Source organism: Triturus cristatus, chromosome 4_2 (assembly GCF_964204655.1).
Source record: "Triturus cristatus chromosome 4_2, aTriCri1.1, whole genome shotgun sequence".
NCBI lineage: Eukaryota > Metazoa > Chordata > Amphibia > Caudata > Salamandridae > Triturus > Triturus cristatus.
This window is the reverse complement of record NC_140586.1, coordinates 701,649,583-701,667,231: the sequence shown is the minus strand read 5'-3', so window position 1 is coordinate 701,667,231 and position 17,649 is coordinate 701,649,583. Positions and strand designations below refer to the sequence as shown.

Genomic DNA, 17,649 nt, shown 5'->3' with positions numbered 1-17,649 from the left:
ACTGAGCCCAGCCTGGAGCCCTGTGTGGGAGAAAGCAAGAAAAACCATCTTAAGGACCTGGACAGCAGGAACAGGCCTTAAAAGTAAAGAACAGCAAGTTCCTGACCTGGTTACTGGTAACTTCCTGAAGTCAGACGTCGAGAAGCCTGGAGACCTGGAGCCCGAGGTGGAGAAGCGGCGCTGACTGGAAAGCAGACGTCGTACCCGGAGCCGCCAGAGGTCGAGAGAGGGCGCTGACGGAGGTCGTAGAGAGTACCAGAGGTCGAGGAGGAAGTCACCTGAGGTCGAGTGTGCGGCGTCGACGGGGGAGTGAAGTCCGCCCTCCGGAGTCGCCGGAGACCGAGGTGAAGCGTACCGGAGGTCGGGAGTGGAGATCGCACTCCGGAGCCGCCGGAACCGAGGAGAATCGTGTCGGAGGTCGGGAGTGGAGATCGCACTCCGGAGTCGCCGGAACCTGAAGGAAAGAGCACCGGTGGTCGGGAGTGGAGGTCGCACTCCGGAGTCGTCCGGAAGCAGGGAGACCGTGACCCTTTGACGCCGGAACCCGACAGCGAAGCCGAGGCCGTCCGTCGACATTGATCCGGAACCGCCTCACGGCGACGCCAAGAACGGACATCGAGCCGAGGCCGGCTAGCGACATCGAACCGGAACCGCCTCACGGCGTCGACACGACTCCGGCGGAGTCGGAAGTTCATAAAAAGGGCAGTAAGTGGAATAGAGGGCGCCTAAGGCCCTGTGGAGCCCTAAGAGACCATCCTAGGGGATAAAGAGGTGTTAGGACCAGCCTGGGAGTGCCAGGGGTGGACTGAGACTGATACAGCGACCTGTGTGAGGGGTTGTGTAGTTTGGGAGAGCCAGATTCCTAGATTACCCTTGATCTACCTCAGTTTTAGCCTCAGCCTTACCCAAGCTAGGTGAGAGACCCTCAGGCCATCCACCTAACCACAAGCTGTGACTGGGCCAAATCAGCCCATAGTATTTTAAATGTGATCTGATTTTACAAAGGTCATTGTTGGCTGATATTATTTATTGAGGGTACTGTATTTATTGTATTTATCTAAGTTATTCCTGTAATGTATTTATTGTCCTGAGCTAACTTATTCCTGCACAGTATTTATTCCCTCACAGTATTTATTTGACCTGATCCTATTTATTGCACCTGTAAAGAGTTATTATTTATTTGACCTGCACTTTGTAAGGAAAAGCCTTGTGTACTGTGATTGTATTATTATTTATTTAATCAGCAACTAAGAGAAAAGAAGATAGAGATATTTTCAGTATAATTTTTAAGGTGTAGTGTCGTTTTTGGAACGGATGCACGCATGGTTATTGTGTGGGTATGACGTATGCTTAACACAGTGCCTTCCTTCCCGCTCGAGCCAAGCTACCACAGTGTGTCTGGGAGAACACCACCACCCTTCCGGTGTGGGAGTGTGTTTTTCTAACACCCCTGAACCCTCAAGCCACCCTTACCTCCCTTTACCTTCACCCACTCCCGAATCCTCGTCACCCTCATCAGTCACTCTCACCTCACTTTCTCTCTGCCCACCCCTCAACCATCAAGTCACCCTCACCTCCCTTTACCTCTACCAACCCATGAACCCTCAATCATCTTCACCTATCTTTACCCCCTCTTGAGTCCCTTAATCAACCTCACCTCCCTTTACCACTACACACCATTGAGCCCTCTAGTCACCCTCACATCTATTTACCGTTAATCATCCTTGAGCCCTCAAGTCGCCCTCACCTCCCTTTACCTCCACCCACCCCTGAACCCTTAAGTCACCTTCACCTTTGTTTACCTCAACCCACTCCTGAACTCTCGTCATCAGTCACCCTCACCTCCCTTTACCTCCACCCACCCCTGAACCCTCAAGTCACCCTCCCCTCCATTTAACTTTACTCACTCCTGAGCTCTCAATTCACCTTCACCTCCCTTTACCATTAACCTACCCTAGAGCCCTCAGATCACCCTCAACTCCCTTTACCTCTACCCACCCAAACCCTCAAGTTACCCTCACCCACCTTTACCTCTACCCACCTCTGGGACCTTAAGTCATCCTCACCTCCCTTTGCCTCACCCACCACAGATCCCTCAGTCACCCTCTCCACTACCAACCCAAACCAAAAATGTAACCTTTAACGATACCACCCCAAAACCTACACGCAGCCTTGCCTCCCTTTACATCTATCCACCCGAACTATAAAATCACCCATACCTCCGTTTACCTGCACCCACCAGAGCCCTGAATTTGTGCTTGCCTCCCTTTAAATCTACCCAGCCTGGTCCCTAAAACCCCTGTACCTCCCTTTACCTCTTCCCAATCCTGAGCCCTCTAGTCACCCTTTCCTCCCTGTACCTCTTCCCACCCCTGGGTCCTCAGGTCACCCATACCTCCTTCTACCTCTACCCACCCCTGAACCCTCAAGTCAACCTCAACTTGCTTTACCTTTAGCCACCCCTGAATCCTCATGTCAACCTCAGCTTTGTTTACCCCTGCGCACACCTTAACCCTCATGCCATCATCACCAGTTACCCTCACCTCCCTTTACCTCTGCCGACATATGAACCCTCAGTCTACCCTCCCCTCCATTTAGCTTTATTCACCCCCTGAGCTCTCAAATCACCCTCACCTCCCTTTGCCTTTGCTGACCCCTGAGTCCTCAAGTCACCCTCGCCTCGCTTTACCTTTATCCTCCCTTGAGCCCTCAAATCACCCTCACTTCACCTCCCTTTACCTCTACCCACCCTTAAGCCCCCTAATCACCCTCACACCCATTTCCCCTCCTCACCCCGGAGCCCTCAAGCCACCCATGCCTCCCTTTCCCTCTACCCACCACTGAACTCTCATGTCAACCATACCTCCCTTTACCTCTACACACCTGAACCCTAAATTCCCCCTTACCTCCCTTTACCTCAACCACTCGAACAACAAATTTCCCTTTGCTCCCTTTACCTCTACCTACCTCGGAGACCTCAAGTCACCCTCACCTTCCTTTACCTCTAGCCCACCCCTGAGCCATCAAGACACCTTCACCTCCCTTGACCTCTATCCACCCCTGAGCACTCAAGTCACCCTCAACCCCCTTAACCTCTACCCACCCCAGAGCCCTACCATGAACCTAAATTCAGCCTTACCTCCCTTACCTCTACCCAGCCTGATCCCTAAAATCCCCTTACCTCCATTTACCTCTATCCATCGACCCTTAAATTCACCCTTACTGCTACCCACCTTGAATCCCAAAATCACCCTTAACTCCCTTTAACTCTGCCCACTCCTAAAATCAACCATACCTCCCTTTACCTCTGCCCACCAGAACCCTCCAGTCAGCCTTACCCCCTTTACCTTTCCCATCCCAGACACTAAAGTCACCCCACCTCCATTTACCTCTACCAGCCCCTGAGCCCTCAAGTTACCCTCATCCCCCTTTGCCTCTACCCACCCTGAACCACCAAGTTGCCCTCACCTCCCTTTACCTCTAGCCACCCTTCAGCCCTCAAGTCACCCTTACCCCCTTTATCCCTACCCACCTCCGAGTCCTCAAGTCACCCTCACCTCTCTTTACCTCTACCCCAAGCCCATAAGTCAACGTCACTTCCATTTACCTCTACCCACAAATGAACCCTCAAGTTACCCTTACCTCTGTATAACCCTACCCATCCCTGAACTCTCAAGTCACCCCCACTTCCCTTTACCTCTACCCACCTTTGAGCCTTCAAGTCACCCTCTCCTCCCTTTACCGCTACCTACCCCGAGCCCTCAAGTTACCCTCACCTACTTTTACCTTTATCCACCCTTGAGCCCTCTAATCACCCTCCCCTCCCCTTACCTCTACCCACCCTTGAGCCCTCTAGTCACCCTCACATCTATTTCGCTTTAATCATCTTTGAGCCCTCAAGTCACCCTCACCTCCCTTTACCTCCACCCACCCCTGATCCCTTAAGTCACCTTCACCTTCGTTTACCTCAACCCACTCCTGAACCCTCTAGTCACCCTTACCTTCATTTAACTTTACTCACTCCTCAGCTCTCAAGTCACCTTCACCTCCCTTTACCATTAACCTAACCTTGAGCCCTCAGGTCACCCTCACCTCCATTTACCTTTACTCACCCCTAAGCACTCTGGTGACCCTCACCTCTCTTTAACTCTAACCACCCTTGAACCCTCAAGTCACCCTTACGTCCCTTTACCTCTACCCACCTCTGAGCCCTTAAGTCATCCTCGCCTCACCTCCCTTCACCTCACCCACCACAGAAACCTCAAGTCACCCTCTCCTCCCTTTACCTCTACCCACGCAAACCATAAATGTACCCTTAATTCCCTTTAACAATATCTACCCCTCAAGCCTACATGCACCCTTGCCTCCCTTTACCTCTACCCACACCTGAACAATAAAATCACCCATACCTCCCTTTACCTGTATCCACCAGAGCCCTACATTTGTGCTTATCTCCCTTTAAATCTACCCAGCCTGATCCCTAAAACCCTGTACCTTCCTTTACCTCTTCCCAACCCTGACCCCTCAAGTCACCCATCCCTCCCTGTACCTCTTCCCATCCCTGGGCCCTCAGGTCACGCTTACCTCCTTCTACCCACCAATGAACCCTCAAGTCAACCTCAACTTGCTTTACCTTTAGCCACCCCTGAATCCTCAAGTCACCCTCAGCTTTGTTTACCCATACCCACTCCTGAACCCTCATGCCATCATCACCAGTTACCCTCACCTGCCTTTACCTCTGCGACCCATGAACCTCCAGTCCACCCTCCCCTCCATTTAGCTTTACTCACCCCCTGAGCTCTCAAGTCACCCTCACCTCCTTTTACCTTTGCTTACCCCTGGGCCCTCAAGTCACCCACGCCTCCCTTCACCTTTGCTTACCCCTGAGCCCTCAAGTCACCCTCACCTCCCTTTACCTTTATCCTCCCTTGAGTTCTCAAATCACCCTCACCTCACCTCCCTTTACCTCTACCCACCCTTAAGCTCTTCAATCACCCTCACACCCATTTTCCCTACTCCCCCCTGAGCCCTCAAGCCACCCTTGCCTTCCTTTCCCTCTACTCACCAGTGAACTCTCATGTCCACCATAGCTCCCTTTACCTCTACACACCTGAACCCTAAATTCACCCTTACCTCCTGTTACCTCAACCACTCCAACAACAAATTTCCCTTCACTCCCTCTACCCACCTTGGAGCCCTCAAGTCACCCCCACCTTTCTTTACCTCTAGCCCACCCCTGAGCTATCCAGACACCTTCACCTCCCTTTACCTCTACCCACCCCTGAGCACTCAAGTCACTCTCACCCCCCCTTAACCTCTACCCACCCCAGAGCCCTACCAGAAACCTAAATTCAGCCTTACTACTACCCAGCCTGATCCCTAAACCCCTTACTTCCCTTTACCATCGAACCCTAAATTCACCCTTACTGCTACCCACCTTGAACCCCAAAATCACCCTTAACTCCCTTTACTTCTACCCACTCCTGAACTCTAAAATCACCCATACCTCCCTTTACCTCTCCCCACCAGAACCCTCCAGTCAGCCTTACCCCTTCACCATTCCCATATCAGACACAAAAGTCACCCCGCCTCCATTGACCTCTACCAACCCCTGAGCCCTCAAGTTACCCTCACCCCCTTTACCTCTACCCACCCTGAACCACTAAGTCGCCCTCACCTCCCTTTACCTCTAGCCACCCTTCAGTCCTCAAGTCACCCTTATCCCCTTTATCTCTACCCACCTCTGAGTCCTCAAGTCACCCTCCCCTTCCTTTACCTCTACCCCGAGCCCACAAATCACCTTCACCTCCATTTACCTATACCCACCCATGAACCCTCAAGTTACCCTTACCTCTGTATAAGCCTACCCATCCCTGAAATCTCAAGTCACCCTCACCTCCCTTTACCTCTGCCCACCCCAGAATGCTCAAGTCACCCTCACCTTCTTTTTAATTCTACCCACCCCAAAATGCTCAAGTCATCCGCCTCTATCTTTACCTTTAACCACAGCTGAGCCCGCAAGTCACCCGCACCTTTCTTTATCTCTACCCACCCCAGAGCCCTCAATTCATGCTCTCCTTCTTTTACCTCTACTTACCCCTAAATCTCCAAGTCAACCTCACCTCCCTTTGCATCCCCCCACCCCTGAACCATCAAGTCACCCTCACCTCCCTTTACCTCTACCCACCCCTGAGCCCTCAAGTCACCCTTACCTCCCTTTACCTTTACCCCATGCCCTTAAATCACCCTCACCTCTCTTTACCTCTACCCTTCTCTAAACCCTCACGTCACCCGTACTTCACTTTTTTTAAATAGCATAAAAGTATGTTATAGAAAGAAAAATACTTACCTGTGTGGTAATGTACTGTGTTGTAAAGGTACAAATACTTACCTGTATGTTATTTTTAAAAATACTTACATGCGTGATGATATACTACGAGGTAAAGGTACAGATACTTACCATGTGGGGTACTTACCTGTGTGATAAAGGTCCTGTGGTGGTAGAGGCTGAGTGGTAAAGGCTGAGTGGTAATGGCTGTTTTCCGTCAGGCAGGACACATCTCCCCACTTCCTAAAACACTCTGCTGCTTTCGCCCTAGCGCCCCTAAATGTTTTGCGGGCAGTGTCAGTTGTTTTATGCCCCTCAGTGTGTTAGGCGGGCACCTTCACATCATTGACAGTTTGTCCTTTCCCTTCCTCCCCACACCGTATAGTTTGGCTCTAGTCAGAGATAGCGCATGCGCTGTCGCTTGTGAGACATTTTGTTTACTTAGACTTAGACTTAGAGCCTGACCATTGGTCACGATTGGTTGGCTTCATTGTCACTCTCATTTCCTTGTTTCTTTTTGGTGAACCATTGCCAGCTTTACTTCCTTTTCGTGTGCTTTTCTCTACCCTGGAGCATGTACAAATATTGCTTACTTTGCCCAGTGTTCTTCCACTGCTCGCCGCTTTCAGAGGTACATACATTTTTACTTTTACTTGCACTGCTTCCCCCATTCCCCATACAACATTGATGTTTGCACTGCCACCCTGCCTTCCAGGGTTGTTGCTTGTCCAGTCCACCCCACCCCTCCCTTGTTCTTGCTTGCCCCATCCTCCTCCACCCCCCCTTTGTTTCTTGCCCCTCCTGTTCCTTCAGAAAAATAGAGTACAAAAGTCATGCCAACAGGTTTGAAGATGCTACAAAGATGCAGACACTCTGCACGGCTTTTTTGGTGCTGTCTTCATGCAGGACCAATATGGCAAACTTCAGCTCACAACATAAGATAATTAAATATTTTTTTGTGAAGGCAGAGAATATTCCACTCGCGGGCAGCAGTGGTAGAGTCATATCACTCTTTTATCTAACTTTCAGCCTTACTTCATAACAACCACGCTGCTGTGCAACATGGCTAAGCGAAATTGACAAAGCCAACAGCTCTCTCATAGGCAAGACCTATTGACTTTACCAATGCCTGTTAAGTTTGCGTTTGCACATGCACATTGTCTATTGTACTCCCAACAGCATATGGTGATGGTCATTGCTGCTTTCATGCTCGAATGGCTGGTGAGCGGTTGCAGCTCAATGTGTACTTCTTAGATAGGTTGTATGACTCATAAAGGGTGCCTTCAGTAAGTTTCATTTAGTTTAATGTATGCCTTGTTACAAAGTGCATACTGTAAAACTTACATTTTACTCCCAGTAAACCTCTGTGTTCCTATACAATTACAAAGCGCTGCTTAAAATCAATTTGCTACATGGAATCACATTCCTGATTCCAAAACGCTGCTTGAAATCAATTCTTTAAGTAGGATAAGTTAGTCCTCTGGTAAACTTATACAATCGAAAAAATGTTTTTTTAATTGTCGTCTCACCTTCTGTATCCTCCTGTTTTTTACCATGTAAGTCGCTTTTTTTTTAGCACTTATTCATGTTGTCCCACCAATTAACTCTATTCATCTCTTTTTTCTATATTTGCTTGCCTCAGATACCTTTGAATTATACTTTCATCCTGATGACAACCCTCTGATTTTCTCACCAAGGCTGAAACGTTGACTTTCAATAGGTGACCCTCTCGATGCTTAGACTTATGTTCACCAGTGGATCAAGTCCCTGGCCTAAATGATTGTTGACAGTTGTTTTGATTTTCCAGACTTGAGGCCATTACATTTTTCCTAAATTGGTTGTTTTTCCTCCATTGCTTTTGTAGCACTATCACTGCACTGGTCCATTCTGCACTTCTTTTACTCTATTCACAATGTTTATTCAATTGAAAGATGAAATATAGAATATATTGTGTACAATGCTGGTCTTGTATGTCCCTTATAGCATTACACTGTGACTGGTTGTTCAGCATAAGATTTATGCTTTCTAAGTAATTAGTCTTAGAAGGAACCACTTATTGTTTTATAATTCTTTGCACCAGAGAAGACAGTCCTTTTAGGGTTAAAGCAATCAGAACCGTAAGAATTGCTTCAACCCTCCTTGGTTTGTCTGTTCTAGAGTATACTACCAGATATCATTTATTTTTTAATCCCCTAATCTCCTACTCAGACTCTGTCAGAAACCTCGCTGGGCCTACTAGCATCGACATGTTTAGTCATCATTTGTGAAATAGGAAGTGGAAAAATTGTCATGTAACAACCATTCTTAACTTAAAAATAGGGGTTACATCACTGACACACCAGCACCTTTTTCCAGAATGTCTAACTGCCACACATACTGAACACTTCTTCGTGTTTGTGTTTCACTTCCTTACTAGTCTTCTAAGTCCTGAAAGCAGCCCATTAGTAACCCTAAAACTCAACATGTTTTAACTTATTCCATAGGTTTGATGTATCTGCAATTTATCCCAGGTGTAAGAAGAAGGGGTCGTACACGCAGGTGCCCTACTGCAAGAAGGCCAATTCATATGAAGTGAGTAGAATGCCACTTGCAATCATGTACCAGATACAAAAGAGCCTGATTTTATTGATTCCATGTTATCTCATCTTATATTGGTTTGAGTATGTGAAAAAACCTAACTATAACAGCAGGTACAAAAGTACAACTTCCTATTCTGGATCACAGGCATTGGTGATCAAAGAATGAAGTTCACTGTGACCTTTCTTGGCAGGCTTTCGACCCGTTTCGAGAATCAACTAATTTGAAGTTTGTATTATAAATAATTTCCTTTTTGTACCCAAATGCAGTCGAGTCCACGGCTTGTTTTCCTTACTGGATCTCTCAGGAGTCTTGTTTATTGTGAAGGTATTTTGGTGAATGTGGCATATATTGATGCAGCCCTAATCTTGCTATCATACCGCTTTCTTAGGAGGGCATTAGGGATGTTGAGCATGTGTACTATAAGCTTTTATGTATTAATACATTTCCCATTTGACATTAAGGCCCAGATTTATAAACACTTTGGGTTGGGTTTGCATTACTTTTTTAACGCAAACCCATGCAAATTGTTGTGGTGGGATCTGTAATTCAACGCAAGTCACTATTTGCATTGGATTTCAACCCAAAGTAATGCAAATATGCACAATGTGCTGACTTGCGTCACTTTGCATCAACAGGACATTCCATGGCTGGTGCATAGTCCCACAAGTTCTGCACCATGAGGTTTTGAACTGTTGGTTTGGAGCACACATGGAAAAAGCAAAAACGAGGAGAAATAAAGCATTTCTCCTCGTTTCACCAAGTTAAGACCAGGTTTTCCCTGGTCTTAATTTTGACTCTGCCTCCTATTTATGCTGCCCTTGTAAATAGGTGGCAGCGTCAAAATCAATGGGTGTTGCGGTGGAACGCCCACCGCAACACCCACCCCTTTCACGCTAAGCATAGCGTGAAAGGGGGCCTTATTTACAAGGCAACGTTAAGCCACGTCAAGTGGCTTAACACTGCCTTGTAAATAAGGCAAATCCCCTATCGCCACAGAAACGTCACAAAAAGTGATGTTTCTGTGGCAATAGGGGCTTGTACATATGCCCTTCTGTGTACATTACCCTGGTTGGTCCAGAGCTCCCTCAAACCCAAACTGGTTAGTTTTAGGGGCATCAGGGTAGAAAGCCAGAGGATCCTGTTGGAGGTATCCGGAGGTATAACCTCTTCTAACACAGACCGATAATCAGTTAATTCTTTAGCACTTCGCAATCTCCTCAAGAATACCAGCACTCTTAAATCTGCTGTTTGTGCAATAAGTTTAATACCTAAATCAATTACTAGGATAGTATCGGTATACTTTGTGGTAAACCCACAAGGGATCTCAGAAATGTATTTGTCATTCTGCAGCACACTTAGAAGGAGTAAAATGCCTCTGATGATTTTCTTTGCAGACAGAAATGTTTTTGTGCAGGAAGGAGCACCTTCCAGCACAAAAACAATCCTGTCTGCAACCCAGGCACCCTTGCTCTTCGGAGCAAGAGTGCCTGTGTTGGCGAAAGGCAGAACATTATGTACCAGCGCAAGTAAAGGACAGGAAGGTGCCATATAATGTTAAATATGGCACATTGCTGCCCTCTCCCTTTCATGCATCACAGGGCAGCAAGGTGTCTTGCTACAATGTGTTGCATGAAACCTTGATAATTCGGCCCCTAACTATCCATGAGGTACTATGCACAGTTTCAGGGTGCTCTTTTTGTTATGCTTTGACCTGTCTAAGTTGGGGGTTATTTTTACAACCAAGTAATCAAACTCCCTTATTCTTTCCAGGGTCGATTTGCACAGGGTAATCCAGCCCCAGAATGCTTTCTGTGGATTAAGAGCCATAAATGTAGTCTTTGAGGTGTTAATCTCTAATACTCAGGTGTTACAAAAATTCTATAAATGTATTTAACAGTTGTTGAGCTCCCCAAGGTGCTTTGGAAATTAGGAGAGTATCATCAGGGAAGAGTAGAGCAGACACCCTACAGCCTGCCACTAAAGTTGAATCATTAGTACAACTATTGAGGTGGCTGATGGCATTATTAGTATAATGGGTGAATAACGTTCCTGCCAAAACACATAACACAGCCCTGCCGTACCCCCCTCTCTTTTGGGATGTGCTCAATTAAGTCACCCTGACCATACCACCTCACTCGATCATAATTTTCATTATGCATACGAACAATGGCCGATAGGAGGCTGTGTGGAACCCCCATCTATCCTAGGACAGCCCACAGTTTTGAGGTATCAGGCCAAAGGCCGATTTTAGATCAACAAATATGACATACAACTGCCCTTTATTTAATACAACTGTCTTCCAGTAAATAATATTAAGCGAGAAGACCTAATCAATATTACTCACATTTTTTCTGAAGCCAGCTTGTTGGGGTGTCAGAATGTTATAGGTATTCACCCACCTTGTAATTTATTGATGGCTATTTCTGTCCCTTTTCATGTGGATGGCATCAGCCTAACACTCAAGATAGTATTAGTTAAGAGATTTATATATGGGGTCCAAATATCCATTTCAGATACAAATAGATCGCCTTGCATTATATCTGTCCTGGTGCCTTAACTTGTTTACTATCTAGGATGTCCCTGACTGTTTCACTCAAATCAAGTTCCAGTGGCTCATAAACTGTGCCAGGGCTGTTATACTCCAGAGTGATATCTCTTGTATCATTCTCAAGGGAATTGCTTTATAATTTGGTAAAGTGATCTACTGAAATTGCAGGTTGAATATAAAAATCCATACGAGGGGGACCCACATTATATTCCTGTACACGTAGCTGCCAAAACGCTTTATGATCTTTTACATTAATTGCTCAGAGCATATCCTGCCATCTGTTAGTATCCCAGTCTCTTTTGGCTTTAAACTATGCCGATTTGTAGATGTTCCTGTATCCACTGACTTGATCATGGTCACCCTTCCTAATAGCGAGGATGAGCTCTTTCCTCACCGATCTATATACCCTATTGAACCAAGGGACCTGCTTATTAAAGGTTACAGAGCATTTGCTCCCAGGAGTACTAAAGTAGCATGTATTTCCATGATCTTATTGGAGCTATTCCTTAAATCAATATTAGTTTCCAGGAGATTCATAGCCTCCACAACAGCACTGTAAACACACAGTAATTTTTCAAGTGTTTGGGGGATCAGAGTCCATTTAAAGGAACATTTGTTATTTGTCAAAGACAATTCGTTAGAGGAATACAAAGGAGCTGTGGTAGTTATTTTAAAGGGGAGTTTTAAAATGAAAGATAACGCATTATGATCACTATCTGAGTGAGGGATCACTTTCATATCCCCCAACAAGTATTTTCATAGTGAGAGGGCTAATAATTTGTAATCAATTCTACTCAAATGTCTTGGCCTAATATAATTGTGGTTACCATTGAGGACGGAGTATGAACGTTCATTGCTGGCTCTACCCCCCAAGGACATAGTTAAAAAGATCATTTGAGTTGCCATACTGGACCACCTTTGCACCGGAGGAAACTCTAACAGCTGGATCCCCCAGACTATATCTTCATCTTCCAAGCTGGTTACCCAAAATATACTATTTTCCAGTGTCTCGAAGGGTGTATATAAAAATTTCAGACCAAAATTGTACTGCCTGGCATTCTATTGTTTTCCAAAAGCAATTCAAGACATTGTAATGCTTCAAAAGACCCACTCCTACCGCTGGAATTATAAATATTCAAAAGATTTACTGGTAATATTGAATGCATATGCAGATTAATGGCAAGTATATCCAAGCAACTGGTATTTAACTGACTAATTTTGCTGTTAATGGTAGTCTTGACCCATATAATAAGCCCCTCCACATGGTCTTCGTGTTCCATTTGATGTTCCATTAACAAAGAAAGACCTAAAACCGGATCTATAAACAGGAAAAGTAGACCATGTCTCCTGAAAAATACAAACATTGTATTCATCTATAAAGATAACTCATTCCGGGTTATTAGGTTTGGATTTTATCCTTGATACATTCTAAGATAGAATGCCCAAAATATTTGTTCGTCATCAGGCTCACATTCCCTCTATAGATAAGCTGTACCTAAACTACCCATTGGCAACTCAACATCCTCATCTCTAGTTGCATGACTTATCTCAGAATGATAATTGCTAGATGTCTCATCATAGTCATCTGGGTACCGGTCTGCATCTGTGCTCTGTTTATAGATTCTGGTCCAGAGTGTGTAACAAGATCTAAAGGTGGCAAATATCTTGGTCAGTCCAGGTTTTCTAAGCTCATCAAGGGAAGACATCTGTTTTGCAATTCAAAGACACCACCATTCAGACAAGCCCGTTCTCCAGAGGTAAGGGCCATGTTCATAGGTTGCGGAGTCCTGGAAAACCTATAAAAATATCCCAGTGGTAAAATCACAATCAATGAATTCCTCATAGAACATCTGTCAAACTGAGTCAGTAAGTTGCGCACAAATGTAGGCTGCTGAAAGTTCAACACCAGACATTCATCTTCCACACATTTCCTAAAGGGACCCATCCAATGGACTCTTCTGGCAAACAATATTTGGTCAAAGTCCTATGCATTGAAGTTCAGATTCTTGGACAGCCAAAGGACAGCTTTGTACTTTAGTTGTTTCCCAGTCTCAGGTGAGCCCGCAGGCAGATGTGGGACCCGAGCTAATATCACATAGGGACAGGTGTCAGGTGGAAGGCATAGACTGTGCTATGGACGACCTTATAGTGGTAAAGTGTGCTGTGACGCATCGGCTGAAATGCTGTTGTTAACAGGTTCCTTGATGTAAAGCAGCTGCTCTTTTTTTCAGGGACAATATGACCAGGATGCAACACTACGGTAGGGGTACTAGGCGTGGGCTGGAAGCCGGTACGCTAGGTCCCATACGAGGTCCTACATTTGTGATGCCCTGGGACCGGGTAACAATGGAGCCTCTCTTTGCAATAATGGCTACACATATACCAAGCTCGAGCAACTTGGAATCAGTCCTCTCACGCCTGGTAGTTATCAGAAGTTAGAGCTCTTTTTGCATTGAACAAATCCTAAAACTTATATCTTCCACCAAACGATCCTCTACAGAAGGCGGACTGACTAGCTCTGCACACGTGTTCACCCACTTGTCCAGAACTCTGGGAGAGTGAGCAGATTTTCTCTTGTGTTTTGCTGCAGGTTCAGTCAGTAATTTTTGGGGTTAGAACTCGCCTTAGAAGGTAGACAGCATTGTCTTTTTTCATGGCTAGCTTCGATGTTATCAGATGCAGCAGATGGAAGGGTAGATGGAGAACATTTCCATCAAGAGATAGCCTTCTTTCTGCTAACTCAATTTCCTGCGAGATGACCACAACCACGCATGCACGAAAAAAGTAACTTGCATAGCTGGCTAATTTTAACATAATAAAGTTAGAACATGTGTTGCCAGCCTTAGTCTGTTGCAGAAAACAAGTGATGGAAGGAATGCTTGAATTAATTCCAGACTCTGGTGATTGCTCGGGTCGCATTCCAGTCCATCATTTTTCACCCACTATGCCTCTCAATGCCATTTTATACAGAGACCTGCCATATGCAACCCAGTCTTTTTCTCACTTCAATAGAAACAGTTCAGCCCAAACTGCCAGGCCAAGTCACCTCCAGACAAAAACGCAAGCAACCCCTCACAGGTTTCAGCTCGCTTAGGCCTCTTCACTGAGGTATAGCTGACTCCTGTGGTTCAGGGCTTGCTCACTGCACTAAAGACAACAATCAATGGATGGAATGATCGAATTAACCTACTAGGTCACTCAAAACAGAGACCTGCCATATTGAAGCCTGTCTTGGCCCTACAACAACTTCCCAGCCCAAACCTCCAAGCCAGGTCCCCTTCATGGGAACACAGGCAACCCCAGACAAGTTTGGGCCTATTGGATTACTGCAGAGAGTAATTGCCAGTAGTTGAGATTTATTCAGGCAATCCACCTTTTCTTATTTCCAAAGCACTTTTAATTTGGTCTTTTTTCTTCCTGTCATTTTTTATTTTTATCTTTATGATCATAACTTGTCAGTGTTTTCAGAAAACACTTCCTGTTGCAGTCCATTATGGTGCCTCTACATTCTACTTACCTTTTATCTTTTACTGTTTCCACATAAAATGTCCTGTAGCTCTAAGCTCAACTACATTGAGGTAAACCTTTATTTGCAACTGTTACCTAACTCCTCTTCCTGCATCTTTGATCAGCAGTTAACTGGTATTTGTAAGAGGTCCCCCAAACGCCTATGGAAGATGGGGTCACAGTCTTGGAATGAGCTGTCAGTGCTCCCAGTCTGTCTATGGGACACCACTTCAGAAGCAAATCAATGTCTGTCATTTTTAGACCTGGTTTTTACCTAACTTTTTGCCTTCAGGATGCCTGTTTTTGCTTACTTTCTTTTTGCTGGCCTTAGGACTCTGTGCACTTTACCACTGCTAAACACAGCTTGCGCTCTCTCTTTAAAACATGGTGACATTGGCTTATACCCAATTAGCATATCTATTTTGGTTATAAGTCCCTGATAAAGTGGCAGTTACTTTAAATTAAATGCTAGTAGTGCCTGCAGCACTGATTGTGCCACCCACTTAAGTAGCCCGTTAAACATCTATAAGGCCCCTCATTGCAGCCTGTGTGTGTGCAGTTTTAAACTGCCATTTCGACCTGGCAAAGCAAATGTTTTGCCAGGCCCAAACCTTCCTTTTCAATATATATGTCACCCCTAGGTTAGGCCCTGGGCAACCCAGAGGGCAGGGTGCCATGTATTTAAAAAGTAGGAATGGAATTGGAATTTAAAATCCTAACTTATGGTGAAGTCGGATTTTAAATTAGAATTTTGAGCCACTGTTAGAAAGTTGGCATTATTTTGCCTTAGCCATTTGGTGCCTGCAGCCTGTCTCTGGGCCATTTGACTGGGTGTGGGTGTGGGTGACAGTTGGTCTTTGGTTATTTCCCTTAGACAGTCACACACAATGGGGACCCTTCGTGTGACTGAATGGGCCATTACTGGCAGAATGGAAGGAAGGAACTGGGCCCAGCCCCACAAACACCTTAATGGGCTGTGTCCTGTCTCCACATAAAGGGCAGCATACCGCCTGTAGTTAGTCTGGAGCCAGGGCCAAGAAGGCAGGGCCTCTGTGCACTTCGAAGGCCTGCCTCTGGAAGCTTCTCTCCACTTCAAAGGCACATCATTGTATATATACTGGACCTCAGACACCACTACTTCAGTACACTTCTGAACCTGTGGATACTCTGCTAGGAGGAAGGACTGCTGTGCTGCTACAATGACTGCCACTCTGTTGGACTGCTGCTCTGAAGAAACTGCTGCCCTCTTGTCTGGCAAAGAAGGACCGGACCTACAACTTCATCTTGAACCAAGGACCCCAGAGTGTCTCCAAGGGCTAGCCTGTTGGCCTCCTGATCTGAGCCTCAGGGACATAAAAGGCTCCCCACATAGCTCCTGGACTCAGATAACAATCCATAGTGAGCTTCTGACCCCCAAGTGGTGTCTCTCAGGTCCTGAACCCTTGGTGTGGCTCACAGGCCCTGAGTTCGAGCTTTTGGACTCTTTGCAACCACTAACGGGTCCATTCACACAGAGACCGCACCGCTTGCACCGAAAATCAGTGTGAAGCACCACCAACCTGTCTCTTCTCACTGCAGCATTAACCACCTGCAGGGGCCCGCTAGTGTGAAGCTCCAGCCCACCCATCCCGCGATGCACAGCCTTCTCTTTGTGACGCCGACAGCCTCTTGCAACACTCTTCTTGCTTCTCTCAGCCCTCTCCAACGTGAACTAAACTCTTGGCACAAAACATGAGAAGGTAAACTTCAGGAGGACTAGGACTGTATCCGACCTGCGCTCCATTGTGGCCAACCAGAACGTTTGACTTTGACCCTGTCCAGCATGACCAGATAGCCGGTGTTGGTGCTTTTTCTTTTAGGTGCTATTGTACACTTTAATCTTTGAAAATTCATAACTGGTTCCACTGATTGAATTTTGTGCCATTTTGTCTTGTTTGATTTATTAAATCCAGCCCTATTTTCTAACCTGGTGTGTGATCCCTTTTGTCTGGTGTTTTCACTGTTTTACTGTTTGAATTGTTGCACAAATACTGGATACATTGCCTCTAAGTTAAAGCTGAGTGCTCTGTCCAAGCTACCAGGTGGATGAGCACAGGTTAATTTGGGGTTTGCTTAAACCTTACTCTGAGAAGAATTGTAGTTGCTGCTTGACCAGGGCTCACATCCCATTCAACCAGTAATTCAATTTCTCACATTGGTGATCAGGGGTGAGGATCGGGACTTGTATTTGTGCAGTGCCATGCAGTGATTTGGTGTACACTACCATCCCATATCTAAGATCAATTCAAGTGTAAAATCTCCTTTATTGGCTTATTTTAGTTTTTTACAAATTCGTCTTCTGACTGTTGTGTCTGAACCAAACCTGCAAGGATGGAATTCAAGGTGGTAAACAGGGATTCCTACACTGTGGCCCAACTGAAGGAGTTCTCAAAGGAGAGGGGACTTCCAGCAAAGAGCATCACCAGGAAGGTGGAGCTACAAAAGGTGCTGAGGGCCTGGACAGAAGTCACCAGTTAGTAGTGGGAGCAACACAAGGGGATGATGTGATGGAAGGACAGGGAGAGGGCCTGCCTGAGATGCAGCCTGCAGCTGAGGGGAATGACATGGCCCCTGTAGAGGAAACCCATGCCAGAGCAGGGAGCAGTGTCTCTTCTCACAGCTGTCCCCAGAGAAGCTTGCGGAGAGG

The 17,649-nt window shown here is 46.1% G+C and overlaps 1 protein-coding gene across 1 annotated transcript in view; it reads left to right on the top strand.

The window, feature by feature from the left end:
• CIMAP2 (ciliary microtubule associated protein 2) overlaps nucleotides 1-17,649 on the top strand; it is a 114,377-nt gene that overhangs the window by 40,855 nt on the left and 55,873 nt on the right. The window contains exon 2 of the mRNA XM_085602536.1: nucleotides 8,812-8,899. Coding sequence (XP_085458662.1) covers nucleotides 8,812-8,899 — 88 coding nt within the window. The remainder of the gene's footprint in view (nucleotides 1-8,811; nucleotides 8,900-17,649) is intronic.